Consider the following 15,952-nt stretch of genomic DNA (forward strand, 5'->3'; position numbering starts at 1 on the left):
AGACATGCATGTGGTAGTTACATATGAACACACAATTGGAGGTCAAACAAACAAGTAAATAATTAACTATCAGAATAAATAAATACATGTATCATGCCTGACAATTTGCGAGAGCAGCAATGTTTGGGATGTCAACATTAACATTATTAATCGCAGATAAAATGGCGCGCGCGAAACGCATTCGTGGATAAATTTGTCACATGCGCGCGTGCCAATTTTCCGTGAAAACGTCGTTAATATATCGTGAATTTTCGCGTTCTTCGTCACGATAAATTCACGGGATAATACATGACGATGTGAATGTGATTTATTTATGATAATGTGTGTGTGCGAATTATAAAATCGAGAACTCGAGAAAGAGACAAATTAGGTCGATATCATAACGCGGTGAACGAAATTTTGATCGCGACGATATAAATGTGCGCAGAATTTTCACTGAGAACAACCGGATATATGTCGTAGCAATAAAAAAAAAAAAAAACGCTTTGTTATATCGTTCTCCGGATCGAGAAAAATCGCGATTGTGAAACGATTGCGTGATATAATACCATCGATCGCGCCTACACACAGTACGATGTGTGCCGCGCGTCGGGAGATTGCTTTAATCGATCAAATCAAGTCGACGTTTTGCGAAAGATCGACACAGGACGTTCACCTTTAAACATTTTTTCGCGATATTCCGATGATCTTCGATATCCGATAATGCGTTAGCATTGGAATTGAATTTCCGTAATACACCATAATAGTACCTGAAATCGTAAAAATCAAGAGATATAGCTGGATGGAAATTAAATCGCTGTAAAAGAAAGAGAGAGGGACGCTCCCGTTTAGTAGCGTTTGCAAAAACATCTGATGGCAATTTCATCTGAAGAGCATTCGGAAATGGACAGATCGTGAAAGGTTTGTTGAAAAGTTACGTTACTTGGTAACGCAAACAAGCACGTGTTTTTTGCTTAAAAAAAATAAACACTGAAATAAAGTGTTAGCTATAAAAAAACGGAAGATAAGTTCCGGTGATGCCGAAGAGCTATTAAAAGACCGGCTCCATTAAAGAATAGACCCGATTTATCAGGATCGTAAATTTCGGAGAAATGCAAAATCGCGTAGAGATGCTAAGGATGTTATTCAATACTCGGGATTCATTAACTGTGACTTAAAAAAAAAAACGAGAGATTGCACGATGCAATCTGATTGTTCTCGGCAAAAGTTTCGACAAGAATCCGTGATTGAGTAACGTAAAAGAACTGTTAAAGCAAAACTATTTATCTTCAGAAATCTTAAAAAGAAAAAAAAACAAATTTTCCATTACACTAGTAACAAGAAAATAAATGTTAAATATAAATGAGAGAAGAATTACAATTGAGTTATAATGTTGAAATTACGTTGTGTTCTCGAAAACTATCGTAGCATTTAATAAGTGCATGTTGTCGGAAGAGAAAGAACTACTTTATGGATACGTTGACGTTGTTAAATTGACTCCAAGAGATAATAAATAATCACGCGTTATAATGTTTCGAGCATGTCATGTTACCGCAAATGGCCACTGCAAGCCATTGTTGCGAGTGAACGTTAATTATGTCGACAAGGATGCCGGAATTGAAGTTCGGGGAAACATATCGTCGTCGTGAGCAGATGTAACAAGCGGACAAATAGCACACGGAAAGATGAGCGGCTGAAGATGAGTGCGTCAGGTTATTGGTGCGCGCTTATCCTGCTCACGTTCATGCAAGACACCGTCGGCAGCTACTACGAGAAGAAGTTTCTCGAGGTCGGGAAGCCAAAAGAGTATCTGCGGCATCAGCAGAATCATCGCTCGTCGACCTTCGTCGACCACAAGCACGTCGACCCGACAGAATTTCGCGACGCAGAGGTCCGCTCGACGCTTAATAGCCCCGCGGCATTTCGATCACCGATCGCGGAAATCGTTCACTCGGATGCGCTGGACGACGTCGGAAATCGACAAGTGGAAAATCGCCATGCGACGGAAATCCATCCGTTAATCGCACGAAATCGCGTTTCGAGTCACTTCCGGCCGACGGAGATCTACTCGGGAATCCCGTTGACACGAAATCCCGATTCAGAAAATCGCCTACACGCGGAAAATTGTTCCGGAGGAAACCGCTCGAATCTTCTAACCAGCGCAAAAATGCGTTTGACGGGAAATCGTCGTGACCCGGCGACACGCTCGGTGGAAGTTTTATCCACGTCGGAACGTTACATCGCGGAAATCGCTCCCGGCATCGGCACCGAGAAAGTTCGCGCTACCTCGACGCAACTTCGCTTGGAAGAGAAACGACCCACGAGGATCCACTCCGCTGAAACGCGCTCGCAAGCGGAAGATCGTCGCGCCACGAAGGAAATTTCAGTAACAGACATTCGACCGATGGAAATCTTTTGGACGGAGATCGAGCAAGCGGAAGCGTCGAACGTTGAGCGATCGCAGATTCGGCACGGAAGATCCAGGAGTCATTTCGCGCGACAGAAGATGGAGGATGCGTCGAAGGACGGGCTGAAGAATGCGGTAAATAGGATCAAGACCGAGGATCGCGAGAATCACTTTAGGACACGCCAAGTGGAAAAAGCGAATGACTTCGCGGAGGGATCTATTTCACTGAAGCGCAAGCATTCGGTATCTCGACTTCTTGAGCGGAATTTCTCAAAGGATAACTCGGTCAACAGCCAATCTTCTGATCGAGCCGAGAATAATGTTTCAGTGGGATTGGAAAGTTTGCTCAAACTGTATCAGACAAGAAAAGAGAACGTTACCGAGGGAAGTTCACTTGTTCCTCTCACGCGTAACCTTTCTTGGCTAATCGAACAGAATTTCTCTAAGAATACCTCGGCGACTGATCGACTTCCCGACCAGATCAAGAATGACGCTCAAAAGCAACTCGAAGATATACCTAAAGCGCATTATTCGGAAAATCATGACGATTTGCGGACAAACTTCGATTCTTTGAAGAGTTTTCTTAAAGACGATCCGTTGAGTAAGTTGCGAAAATTGTCCTTGAACAAGACAGTTGCGCCGACGGTTGTAATCGATCACAACACAAATGAAACAATTGGCATTGATTTGACTGAGGATACCAGCGAGTCTTCTCACGATCTTGAGGACGAGGTTCTGCAAGACGTTGCGCTAGATTACTCAAACTATGAAGAATCATCAAACACCTCCGATCGGTCAACCAAAAAAAGACCAAACGCAGCTCAAGTTGACATAGTAACGCGTTTCTTGCGTATCATCGAGAACCAGCATACTCTGGGCGAAAACTGCACAGCTGGCACCGATTTAAACTTGGGTGAGGGCGTGGTAGACCAATATGCTCAAGAAAGATTCCGTCTGGAAGCGGAACTCGCCGTGAATCGCGCCAACATGCTCACCCGGCTATGGAAGTACGCGCCGGATGTGATGTTGTCCTCCGAGTATCTGCTTCACGCGAGCGTTCTTTCTATGGTGGAATTTGACGAGGATATCTTCGCTGCTGGTAACTGCTATGACAAGCTGCAGTATCGCGATCGCTGGCTGTATTGTCCCTTCGCTCATCGCTTACCGAATCAAGACGGCATACTCGTCAAGGATCTCGCCATCGAGTACAAGTACTTGAGTAACAGCAGCGAGTGGTTCTACATCGCCAGGAAGAACGCTGAGAGGGTAATAGCCAGCTACGAGCAATTCAGTCGAGGTATTTATCAGTTTATTATACTTGTTTATATTATCTTGATATAATATCGTCTGTTTTTGATACCTAAAACCTATGAGGTTAATACAAATTGCCAATTTATGACCGAATATATTTTTTCCTCAAGAAAAATTTAACAAATTTACACGTATAACGTATACATTTCTTTGAGAAGGCGAGAATAATTGCTATTTCCTTTTAAGAAGACACTTTTAACAACTGCTATTTTAAAGAATATTTAAAAATGTAAAAACTTTTAAAATATGAATATACAAAAATCAATAATAATTTAATGAATGGACTGCTGTTATTGATTCACGACCATTAAAAGATTTGAGAATTTTATAAACTTGAAACTGAACACATACAGCACTCTTTATTAACTCTCTGAGATAGATTCAATTGATAAAAGTTAATTAAATACTTGTTGCGGTTGACCAGGGAATGTTAACAAGTTTAATTAAACAATATCCTGTGAAAAAGTCACGTTAGTTTTCCAGCAGAATTTACATGTTTTATGTCTGACGATTCGCCAATATCGTCTTCGTAATCTATGTAATTGTGTAGGTTGAGAGTTGAGCAAGTCGATAACAAAACGGGCGCGAACGTCCGCGGATGCCTGCGGGCAATATTACAACAGCCATGTACACTCGACAGCAGTCAATTAGTTTAGCAGCAGCAGTAATCAGTAGTTACATAACTACAACGTGCTGTAATTATAATATTATGTGCTGTGTTGTATTACTATTTCGTATGTGTGTATGTTTGAAATGTAAAATGAAATATGATAATACATAATAATAATAGTTTTATATTATTGTTACGTATTATAGAATTATATATGTGCGTATAGTATTTCGCTTATATATTATATACGTATGTGGTATTATATTCACACATATGTAAATTTTCTCTCTTTGGCCAGAAATCGAATCTGAACTTCCGGTCAGGTTTGGCTAAGGTGTTTTTTTCTTGCAAATTTTTGAATTTCACAGGAAGCAAACAGAGGTTATTTCTATATACAAAATGCAAACTAAATATCTAGGTTTTCGAAATAAATTTTTTTTATAACTCGAATTACAATGTGTATTATTTTACACGTTGAAAGATATTTTGCACGTACATCCAGCGTTTGGTTCTTACTGATCTTATTATTCCTCTCACACAAAAATTACAGTTTTTTACCTAGATTCTACAGCGAGAAAAGATATCATATCCCATGTGCATGTGTTGTGTCTGTGTGTGTGTGTGTGAGCGCACTCGCGTTTACACTAGCAAATGTTCAAACTGTTGACCTTCTACAGTTTGATAGTAAGCCGAAAGCAAAAACTGCTGCTAACGTTTTCCAATATTTTTCCATCATAATGTATATTCAATGTGAGCTATTGTCAGCATCAGTTATTGATTTTTGTTTTTCTGGTCTTTTAATTGCTAGTCGATATCATGCGTATAATTTGTGCCGATATCACGATCATCAACGTATTGTCATAATCAGCCAACGTCGGCTACCGTCGCTATCGTCAAACTGTGTATGAGAGTTTACCTAATTCGCGCGCTCATCAAAATTCGGCGATCCGAAAGCGCCAATCAGAGAATCGTCATTTTAGCGAGAGTGTTAAATAAGGCTATTTCTGAATAACTCGCAACATCGAATTATCACTGAAATAGCATTAATTACTTTCTCAAAATGTTAGAAAACTGATTCTTGCTTTCAAGACACTTTTGTTTTTTATTGCAGCTATGAAATTATTTTGTTAGAAGTCGGAAACGGCATGTGCAAATTATATATATATTTTCTTCTAATTTATTCGAAATAAATTAAAACTCTGGAATAATCACTTTTGGTAGATAATTACTTATATATACTTTTATTTATTACGTTGCATTAATATAAAATATGTATATAATTTGATTTAAGTGTCGTACATTTTCACCAGAAATAGGACAAGAAATAGGACAAGAGTTATTAATTTATAAAACGAAAAAAAAATTTCTTAATGTATTTTTATCTTTTTTAAGTGTACGTATCTTATCGTTGACGACGTAAAAAGCTCGTTTATTTTATTTATTAACCGCAAGAAAAATATTTACATGATATCCTTCTTCCGACTATATAGTTCAATGTGGCTGAAGTGAGGAGAACGGGAGTTTTCAAGCATTTTTCTGTATCATTCTTTTCTGTTTCGTATATTTGTATGTTTGGCTGCAAGATCGTGATGCTTACAGACTCCCGCGGGGCAACGTCTTACTTGCCTTTTGAGCAAACTGTTCCATTTTTGCAGCCACTATAATTACATTTTTCATTTTACGTGATCCGTTTATTGCGTGGAAGGAGAGCATTGTGCAAGAATTGTTATTGCTATATCTAATAGTATGTAATGTACTTATGATTAAAAAAAAACTGATATTTGTTTAAAATTTAATGGATCATTTGTGGAATATGTAGTTTTGCAGTCAGTGAATTTATAAAAATAATATTATATACATCTCGCGCGATGAAATCTTTGACGTAACACATTTTTAGATATCTTTTGCATGGCGTAATAACCAGTTGCACGAAGCAATTCACGATCCCTTCAAGTTTTCAAAGAACTTTAATTAACGATAAAAACGTGTGTATATATATAGAATACAATCGTTCCCTTTAAACGAGGTTCACTCCATAGTCCGAGTTGTTGTTGGTAAAAGAGAGAAGAAAATATAATTTCACGCTTACTTTGGCACGCAAAGAAACAACTCTCCACTAAATCGTAGTAAACATCTTTGAAGAAAAAACCTTCTCTCTATCGCCAATATCTCTTTTTTTCTTATTTTAAGTTATTTAAGTTTAACTCGCAAAATATTGCTTTCTTCAGTAAGCGATTCAAGCTCGTTAACCCTTTTCGTGTAACTTTTTTAATCTCGCTGATCCGAGATGGTCGTTTTTCTTAAAATGCATGCAAAGAAAGAGGGGAGAGAAGTCATATATAACAAGTGCACTTAGAAACGCGAAAGACAGTGACGAGCGTTTTTTTCCGACAAAATTTAATTATCTTTTAAATATAATAGCGAAATGTTCTCTTTGTGGTTTTTACTTTTTTGACAACAAAAATATCGTTAATGTGTTAAATAAAATATAAAAATTATTATTCTGTTAACATTTCTTGTCGGTATTACGTGTATTGAAAAAGTAAACTTAAAATTAAAATTTATTTTAATTTTATTAAAATTACGTTAAAAACATATTTAGAGCTTTTCATCATACACAAACACACACACACACATATATGTGCGTGCGCAAGAAAAGATTAAAATTTAATAAGTTCAGTAAGTAAAAAAATTCGCTATCAAAGGGGAAAAGATAAATCACGAGAAAAAGCACATCTTTATATAAGACATCTGTTTTCTTACATAGAAAAAGCAGATGGGATTGTAGATACGGTGAAATCGAAATATATGTTGGCAATAATCTAGCAACCAATAGGAATTTTCCGAAGTAGAAATAGCAGAGGTCCTGAATAGAATTCTCGTGAATAAGAAACGAACAGTGTTTCTTAGACGGTGCGAAGTGAATCCCTCTACGGCAAACTTTTAAATCACAATCAGCTGGCAGATGGATCTTCTTAGATTTGAGTCTGCACGTGAATGTGGTAACATCTGTAAAAGGGTAATACATTAAAGATTAAAAGGCTAAAAAGGGAAGTAATTTATTTTAGCGCTCTTATTAAATGTCGGCAATTCGCTAGATAGACGACTTAAAAAAAAAATTATCCTACATCACGATTTCACTTGTAACAATTTATTTGCAAAGTCTTGCTGTGTGTTCTCACCGTGTCGAAATTGATCTCATTACTATGGTTCGCCGAACTCTTCTCGTCTCGCAACCTGAGAGCTCTCTTGAGAAATTCTCGTGTTTTGAAAACGAGCATATCGCTCACACTAACCGCCGCTGTATTTTCATATTACCGCAGGTAATACGAAAAGTGTGACTATTTGCAAGTACAATAACAGAAGAAACACGATAGCAAAAAGTCGCATTTAGAATAACATTTTTTTTTAAATAACGTTAATAATTACTGCGATATATATAAAATGCGAAAATATACGTGAATAATTATTTATACCGCTGCAGCGTGACGATACGTCATTAAAAGAAAATGTTTCAAAAAAAAGTGACGAAATACGATACTATATCGGAGATCTCCTTACTTGCAAAGTTAGTTCAAGAAATATGAGAAGAATACGAAATCTGTTTAAGAAATCAGACGGTGAGGAAGTGATACGAAGGGCGTCGATGAATAATATGTTATGGCAACAGAAATAGAAGAAACTGCTGAGACGTTGTTTTTCTTATTTATACGAGTTTTAAGCAATATTCTGTGATATACGTTGTAGATAACTTTGAGCCAAGAAGACGCGTTGAAGTATGCGTTACATGCACAGAGATAAAGATTTCGCGATATATCCGTCGAACGTTATTACATGTATTATGCACATATTCATCAGACAGAAAAGTTTGAGAGAAAACGAGTTTTACGATAAAGAAAACAAAAAAAAAAAAAAAATATATAAAGCGCGCTGTGTGCGGATATAGTTTTTCATATGCGTCACGTGTAAAGTTAAGAACACAATCAACTGTATAATAGAAGGTCAATTTCGATGAGATAGTTTTTCATATCGCGTTTTCGACCGCGAGAGTGAGGAATCGCGCACAATTTTTGTTGTGCTCCTGGGAAATCTCAAAAAAAAGATAAAACAAAAACGCCAACCGGGCCAAAAACTGTTTCCGTGACATATATAACGCGACTTGAAAAGTTATTGTAACACATCATATATTTTCATTTTCATCACGCGGGGGAAGAGGGGATACTTGCGTGTTACGATATCATCCGTCATTTATGTTCGCGCGCGAAATTACGAGACCTTTGTTATGCGTTCGTATTCGCAATATGAATTTAATACCGAACCCTTTGTGCACGGCTCGGCACGTTAAATTAGAAATTCAAATAACCCGATCATTTCGCATTCCGCGAGTGCTATCGAACACGTGGCATCGATCATTTTGTTGGCAAATTTTAAACGATCCCGCATAATGAGATGATAAGTGCGAAAATTATAATAATTGTCTATCGGAATGATTGTCAATAAAATTTGTACGCTAGTCTAATTCCTTTTGTTGATTACAATCTCGCTAGTAACCTTATTATCCGATTGTTCAAACGGATTTTTCATTAAGAAAAGAGAGAGAGGAGGAGAGAGAAAGAGAGAGAACACGCTTGAATAAGAAATCGAGGAAGCGTGATATCGATCGATTCATGTACCAACTATCGAAAATAACTGGCCTTTTGACCTGAAGTATTAGCCGCATAAACACTAGCGCTCTCGTCGCGTTAATTAGTTCGCAAATCGAGCGTTCATTAATTAATGCATAAGTCTATCGCACAATATGTCACTAACTCGCCGAACATTCAATATTTATGCAACTGCTGTTGTCCTGTTTGGTTGCTTCTCATCCCAATCTATTTCGATTCGGCACAAAAAGGCAATCGTCCAAATTCACGCGCGAATAAAAGATATTATTGTTATACAAAAATAATTTTAAAATATGTATATTTATACCAGAATTGTTGTTATAATTTTATTCTATATTTGAACAATTTCAAGTAAAAAACTCAAATTTTAATTTAAGTAAACTTCCATGTATGTATTTTGATATTATTTGTGTATTTAATGTAAATAGAGTTTTTATATTTACAAAAAACTTACAATTTGATTAATTTTATATAATAATAATTATCAAGTAAACTTGCAAAATATACAAGATATGTATGTATGTATGTATGTATGTATGTATGTGTATATATATATATAATATATATATATATATATATATATATATATATATATATATATATAATATATATATATATGTATATATACATACTATACTTATAATATAAACTCGAATTTTATAAAATCGTGCGGTCGTTTAGCTTCTGCTCGCTTCAACCTACTTTACTAACTCTCCTGTATCACGAGTCAGTTACCTTTGCGTTCAATCATTATAGTTTTTCTAGGGCACAAGTCATAAATTTAAATTCGATATAGCTTTCGATAAATCGCTTTAGTCATTTGACTGTAGAAGACACATACGGAGTTTTACATCTACGCGTAGTTACGTATACAAATAAATTATGTAGACTTTTATATAGACAAATCTAAAATTTCAGAAACTTTGGATAAAACGTGTAGATTTTAAAAAACTTGTGTAATATTCCTGGTGATATTATTATAATTATTTTATCTAAGAAATCGAAGAATAAGCTATAAATAGAGACTTTACACGGAAAAAAAAGATTTGCTAAAATAGCAAGAAATTAGTTACTATATGGCCAGCAAAAAAACATTTGTTAAGTTTATTAAAAGTTTTGTTTTGCCAACAAAACATTTCGTTGATGAAACAAAAAATTTCGTAGAGTCAACCATTTTTCTTGCTAACCATATAATAGCAAAACTTTTTTTTTCCGTGTATTTATGTCTTATTTTAAATTTATAGAAAAAGATGATTGATAGCATTATTGTATAGTTATTTTGTGTAGAATTAAAAAATTGCCAACTATCGCGCAAAAACCGACATTATCTTATGATCACGTTCTGCAGCAGATGATTGGAAAAGTTAGTTTTGTTTGGAAAACATAAAGAAATCCGGTCCCATCCGGATTTTAATAGAAAATCGGATCGGGATTACTTCCCGTTTCCGCGCAGGACTCTTGATTGTTCGCCGAAATTGAACGATCACGAAAGAAGGCAAAACGAAATCGAATTATTTTGTCAGATAGTAGTACGGTTCGTTCAAGAAAATAAACGCGAAAACAAGACAACAACCGCCGTTGTTGAAACGACGTTTCCTGAACCGTTAAAAATACAAGTAAGAAGCTACGCTTGTTTGAGATACGCGCGGCCGAGAAAATTACGTGGCAACAATTGTGAAAGCAAAATAAACATAGTTTTCAAACGTCATATTTAACACGTCATATCACACGTCACAAAAATCTATTTTTGTGATGATCGTATGAATATATTTGTGACTTATTTGTCCTTTCACAATGATATGAAAACTCACAATATTTCTATATATTTAGTATTCTTTAGTAGGTTGATGCAAATCTGCTTTCCATCTCGTTTTTGTATTCTTAGTTCTCTATACTTGTTTCACATTTAAAATACATAGTCAACTGATCCCGAGTTTTATTTTTAGACATGACCGATTCAAATGATTTATGTATTTCGATGTTGCGAAAAATGCGGACAGACATCTTTGGACTTTTTAAGACACTACAAAAGTCGATAAATTCTTGTTCTACTTTTTTGTCTGTTATATATACTACTTATGAAAGATTAGAATATGCATATATAATTATAAAATTATGATGTATACACACACACACACACACACATATATATATATATATAGATATATTTACACTGTTTTTTTTTATTACATTTATCTCCGTAAATAGAAAATTCTTATAAATTAGCAGGTTTCGAAATCTCCATAGATCTCCGAATCTCGGATGAATTCTCACATCAACGAGTTCTAAACTTCTCGAAACTTTCTGTACTCGGTGACGTCGTGAATAATTGCTGTTCTGTTTTATTCGACCTCGAATGTTTGCAACTAAAAGATGACCCGGCAGAATCTGTGCAATAGAACAGTCACTGAAGAGAGTTTTAAAAGATAACTAAGCCGAAATTGGCATATTAAAATAAAATTCGACACCTGCGTAAGCAACGATAGACAGAAGTAAAAAAATATATTAGTTTTAAGCCAGGTTTAAATTCTTAGTCACTCACGTCAAAAATCCACGCAATATTTCTCTTTCATAACTTTGCCGATATTTATTTATAAATAAACCGTGCGCATTTTTTATATATCGGTGAAAAATATTGTACTTTATTTTTGCTAGCGCGCGAAAAGCAGTAAAGTTTTTATTTATTTTCTCCAGTCAATATGTCGTTTATAGCGATCTGCGTTGATTAATACAAACTCTCAATACAAAGTTTTACAAAACATTTCTCAATATTTATTCAGTTGTAGTTTATAGTGCTCTTTTTGAAGGTGCATCCGAGGTGTACGAAAAAAGAACTGTGCAGAATTACCGCAAAAGAGTTGAGAGACACAAGTAAAATCGCTCGAGTTATATCGCATTGTAATAACAGCAGTCGATGATCGATCCTTCAGCTTTCTTCCGCTCGTAAAATTGCGCGTGAAGGGAAGGTAGTGAGTTTGCTTGTAATTCGGGACGATATAAAACGATCTCAGGGGTATCAAACGATCCCAGTGCATCGTAGCACCATTAAAACGGTCGAGATGAATCGATGGCGGCGCGAATATTATCCGTCGCGATTTTCTTCCATCTAATTGAAGAATGTCATTCGCAGACCTAACTTTTCTTCTTTGTCGCTTAAAATTCTCTCTCTCTTTCTCTCTCTCTCTCTCTCTCTCTCTCTAATATATTTGATCTTAAATTAGTCACATACTTAGAAGAATCTACTAACGTCAAATGTGAAATCTGAGGATATGTGTGTCTTGTACAGAAGCATTATAGTAAAACAATAATAAAAATTTTATATATTATTGAATTTTTTTTATGGATATATCTGCAGTACGCAAAACCAGAACGCAATTCTTTATAATTCTTAATCGGTTTATACTTACTACAATTCTCAAAACACATATTAAAAAAAGCTCATATTAATATTATTAAAGGCTCAAATAATCAAATATAATTAAAAGTGTTTGATATAACTTTAACTAAACGTAAAATTACATTGAATCTGAAATATAAGCTGAGAAAGTGTTACAGACAAAGTGTTTTCTTGGTATGATATAGCACATTTTAGCTTAATTATTATTAGGTACTGTTTTTTTTTTCCGAAAACAGAACGTTATCACAGAACCGAAATACTTTAACGATATTACGCGTTTAGTGCTCGATACGTAATAATTAAAGAGCATGATTCCAACTGACTCGCTCCATTACACTGAGCGGGCTTTTCTGAAAATTGAAATGTTTTAATCATTAAACATACGAAGTAATGTATATAATAAGAGAAGGTTTTCGAGATATTACATCACTCTACATTACTAAAACGCCAGTCTGGCAATTCGCTCAAAATGTTTCTCAAGATATCTGAAGAAAATCTTCCATAAAAATTCGTATACTGATATCTGTACTTTTCTCTTCCTTTCTATCCCACCGTTTATAGCATCACCTTATACATAATGGATCTTTGTTAAAACGGTACTTTCTGTACTTTTCCACCCTTTTCCTTCATTTTCTAGATTTATACGTAATCGTACTTCTCTCATCTTTTGTAGAAAACGTAATACATTTCCTTCAGCTATTTGCTCTTTCAAATATTAAACGCGAAAGACAAATGCCAGTTCCACAGGCCCGATAATTGGTGCGATAAAGCGTCCATATATTTATTGACAATGTGTTCGTGGATTGCGTCTCTCTCTCTCTCTCTCTCTCTGTCTCTTTTTTTCTCTCTATGTATATGTGTGATGTACGTGTTTTCCTATAAAAAAACAGACCGTTCGACATTTTGCTTATAAATCACTGACTTGCCTTACACGGAACGCATTCAAGGACAATCAAACTCATTCAATTATGTATTTGATGAAACTTGTTCGCGCGCAAGTTACTCGAGATCTAATGCGTAAATTAAATTGGCGAAAGTTTATAACGAAAGCGGGCCGGAGAAAATATACAGCACTCATTGTAAAACGTAATTGAAATGTTACATTGTCAAATTTATTATACTGCTAGCAATTATGCGTGCAAAATCCTTAATCAAACGAGCTTTCATAAAAGCGTCGTACATTTTACGCTCATATAAGTTATAATATAATAAACATCGCAAAACTCTTATATCTCTAGGAGAAATATGAACGTCAAGTAGCGAACAGTATAAAATTTATATTCGCTTTGTCAATAATAATATACCGTGAAAGTATACACGATAAGCTACGAAAAGAATATTATGTGTGTGACTTTACTGACTGAAAATATAATACATGATGTAAATAAAATTCTACTGCGTACATTTAAGAGCTTGATAGAAGACACAAGTTTGAAAGATATACGCCTTATTTGAAACAGAACTTTTGTCTTTTCAGCAAAACGGTTATATATTCGAAATTTAGTTTCACAAATTTAGAATGAAATTACAGATTTGACAAATAGAATTCTCAGTTAGAACTTTGGAGACACGAGATCTTCTTCCGAAAACTTTCTATCTTTGATCGTTTCTGAAATTCAGTTCGGAGACTTACAACTTAATAAAGAAGAAGTTCGCAGTCAGTCTTGCAACTTTGAATAATGTATAACAAGTGATCCGTCTGTTTAATTTCTTCCGATTATTACTATGCGATATCGCAAAAGTAATATCATTGCAATTTTTATTCATATTTTAATAATGAATCACATAAAAATTGACAATAGTAGAGTAAATATATTTTGTGTCGAGAAAACTGTGCTAATATCCAATAAGCGATAAAATTGCGATAAGAAAATCCTGTCGATATCGTAAACTTATTTTTCTGACAGAGTATAAAAAAAAAAAAAAAAAAAACTGAACTTATGTAAAAATATTGTGTTTATCTTTTCGCTACTGTATATTTTATCTGATTTTGCGATGAGATCGGCTGAATAACCGTTTTCACTACGCTCTATCACGTTCTCATCGTATCGGGAATATATCGCGATAGTCAAAATGGGATTTCATCTTTGCGAATTTTCAAAAAGTCGCAAATTGAATCCCCACTTTGATTTTCGGAAATACCGAAGTTTGCTGCGAAGGACAAAGGCTCGTGGCAAACGTCTCGTTTGCGGGAACAATGTGGGAACATAAAGGGAGACTCGAAACTCAATATTGTGCCTGCGCGCAGGCACACGATGTACCGAATGGGCTCCATCAGAAAATTTCAAGCACTTTCCGCGAAGAAGCCTTGAGTTGTCCGAAACGGATGTACGAACAAAAAATCAGAGAATCGATTTCACAAATGAAATAAAACTCCGGCAAAAAAAAAATACTTGATTTGATCAACTATTTTTTGTCTGGTTAAAGTGTGTTGCTAGGATGTTAATATAAATTCCGCGATTATTAATCTCGGTTTGATGTATTCTTTTTTTTTTATTGTTACTCTTTAATTTTTTAAAACAGATTTTAACAAATATACAAATCGTATATGGCTCTTTTAATATTATCAATGAAAGAAAACGATCAGTGAGAAGAGAAAAGTGCTGAATGTGTACGTGCGAAATATTTTTAAAGTGTAATTTGAATCAAGTTTAATTAAACTTATATTTTAAAAAATTCAGATCATAATAGTTATCAGATTTTAATATTTTATCAAGTAAACTACTTTTCTCGCAGATTAAAACGCATGGCGAGAATTTAAAAAACTAACTTGGCACTTCCGCTATTCTTCCATTTTAAAAAAGTTTCTTCGCGCACGCGGTTATCAGCCGGATGTAAAAATTTTGCGACGACAAAGTTGAGTCGGGTGACTATCATATTCAGCTCTTCTCCTTCTTTTTTTTAGATCTGCAGTTCATATGCAATTTCCCGTTCTTTTTTCTCATTTTTTCTTCCGGTTTTTTTTTTCATCTTCTTCAATGCAATTGCTCGATCGTCAGAATTACTAACCTAGCTGTTATCGTCTGACCGTGGTTATTGGCTGCTATATTCGCGGAGGCGATATAAATTATTACCACGTTTCGCGGTACAGGGTTCGCTTTACCACTTTTACGATGACTGCGGACAGCTTCGACCGCTTTCACTGACATAAGACAGTATCGAGGGAAAGGTCAACCTCCCCGAGCACCATGTAGGTCAAGCTAAATCCTTGACTAAGAAGATTTAACATTAACCCTTTTGATCGCAGTGAGTTCTCTTCTCACGAAGCATTTGTCGGTTGTCTGAACTTATTCCAGATAATACTATATAGGTGACATTCAACATGTTCTAAATTTAAAAACAAGGTTTTTATTTATGAGAAAAATTTGCACTAAGTAAATGTGTTGAGAAATGCAAGATAAATATAAAATGATGATTTATTCTTATTTTTATTCGTTTTCCGACGTAAAATCTCGCATTGCGTTAAATTGAAATCTGTAAAATTAAATAAGAAGTTTTTTTCTGTTATGATAACATTGAGCACTGTATATCTATATGACAAGCGTTATGTTATCATAAATCAAATATTTAGTTCAGAAGTTCTT

At 35.1% G+C, this 15,952-nt stretch overlaps 1 protein-coding gene across 7 annotated transcripts in view; it reads left to right on the forward strand.

Moving 5' to 3' along the window:
* Positions 1-15,952, forward strand: part of LOC109863942 (probable G-protein coupled receptor 158) — a 62,848-nt gene that overhangs the window by 2,564 nt on the left and 44,332 nt on the right. For 2 of the 7 annotated variants that reach the window (XM_020444648.1, XM_020444649.1), the window contains one exon: positions 747-3,683. In XM_020444648.1, coding sequence (XP_020300237.1) covers positions 1,679-3,683 — 2,005 coding nt within the window. In that variant the 5' untranslated portion in view covers positions 747-1,678. Of the gene's footprint in view, positions 1-315; positions 3,684-15,952 lie in introns of those variants that run through there. The other 5 variants (XM_020444646.1, XM_020444652.1, XM_020444647.1 and 2 more) reach the window with 4 other exon arrangements.

This window comes from Pseudomyrmex gracilis, unplaced genomic scaffold (genome assembly GCF_002006095.1).
Source record: "Pseudomyrmex gracilis isolate BER0280 unplaced genomic scaffold, ASM200609v1 scaffold_14, whole genome shotgun sequence".
NCBI lineage: Eukaryota > Metazoa > Arthropoda > Insecta > Hymenoptera > Formicidae > Pseudomyrmex > Pseudomyrmex gracilis.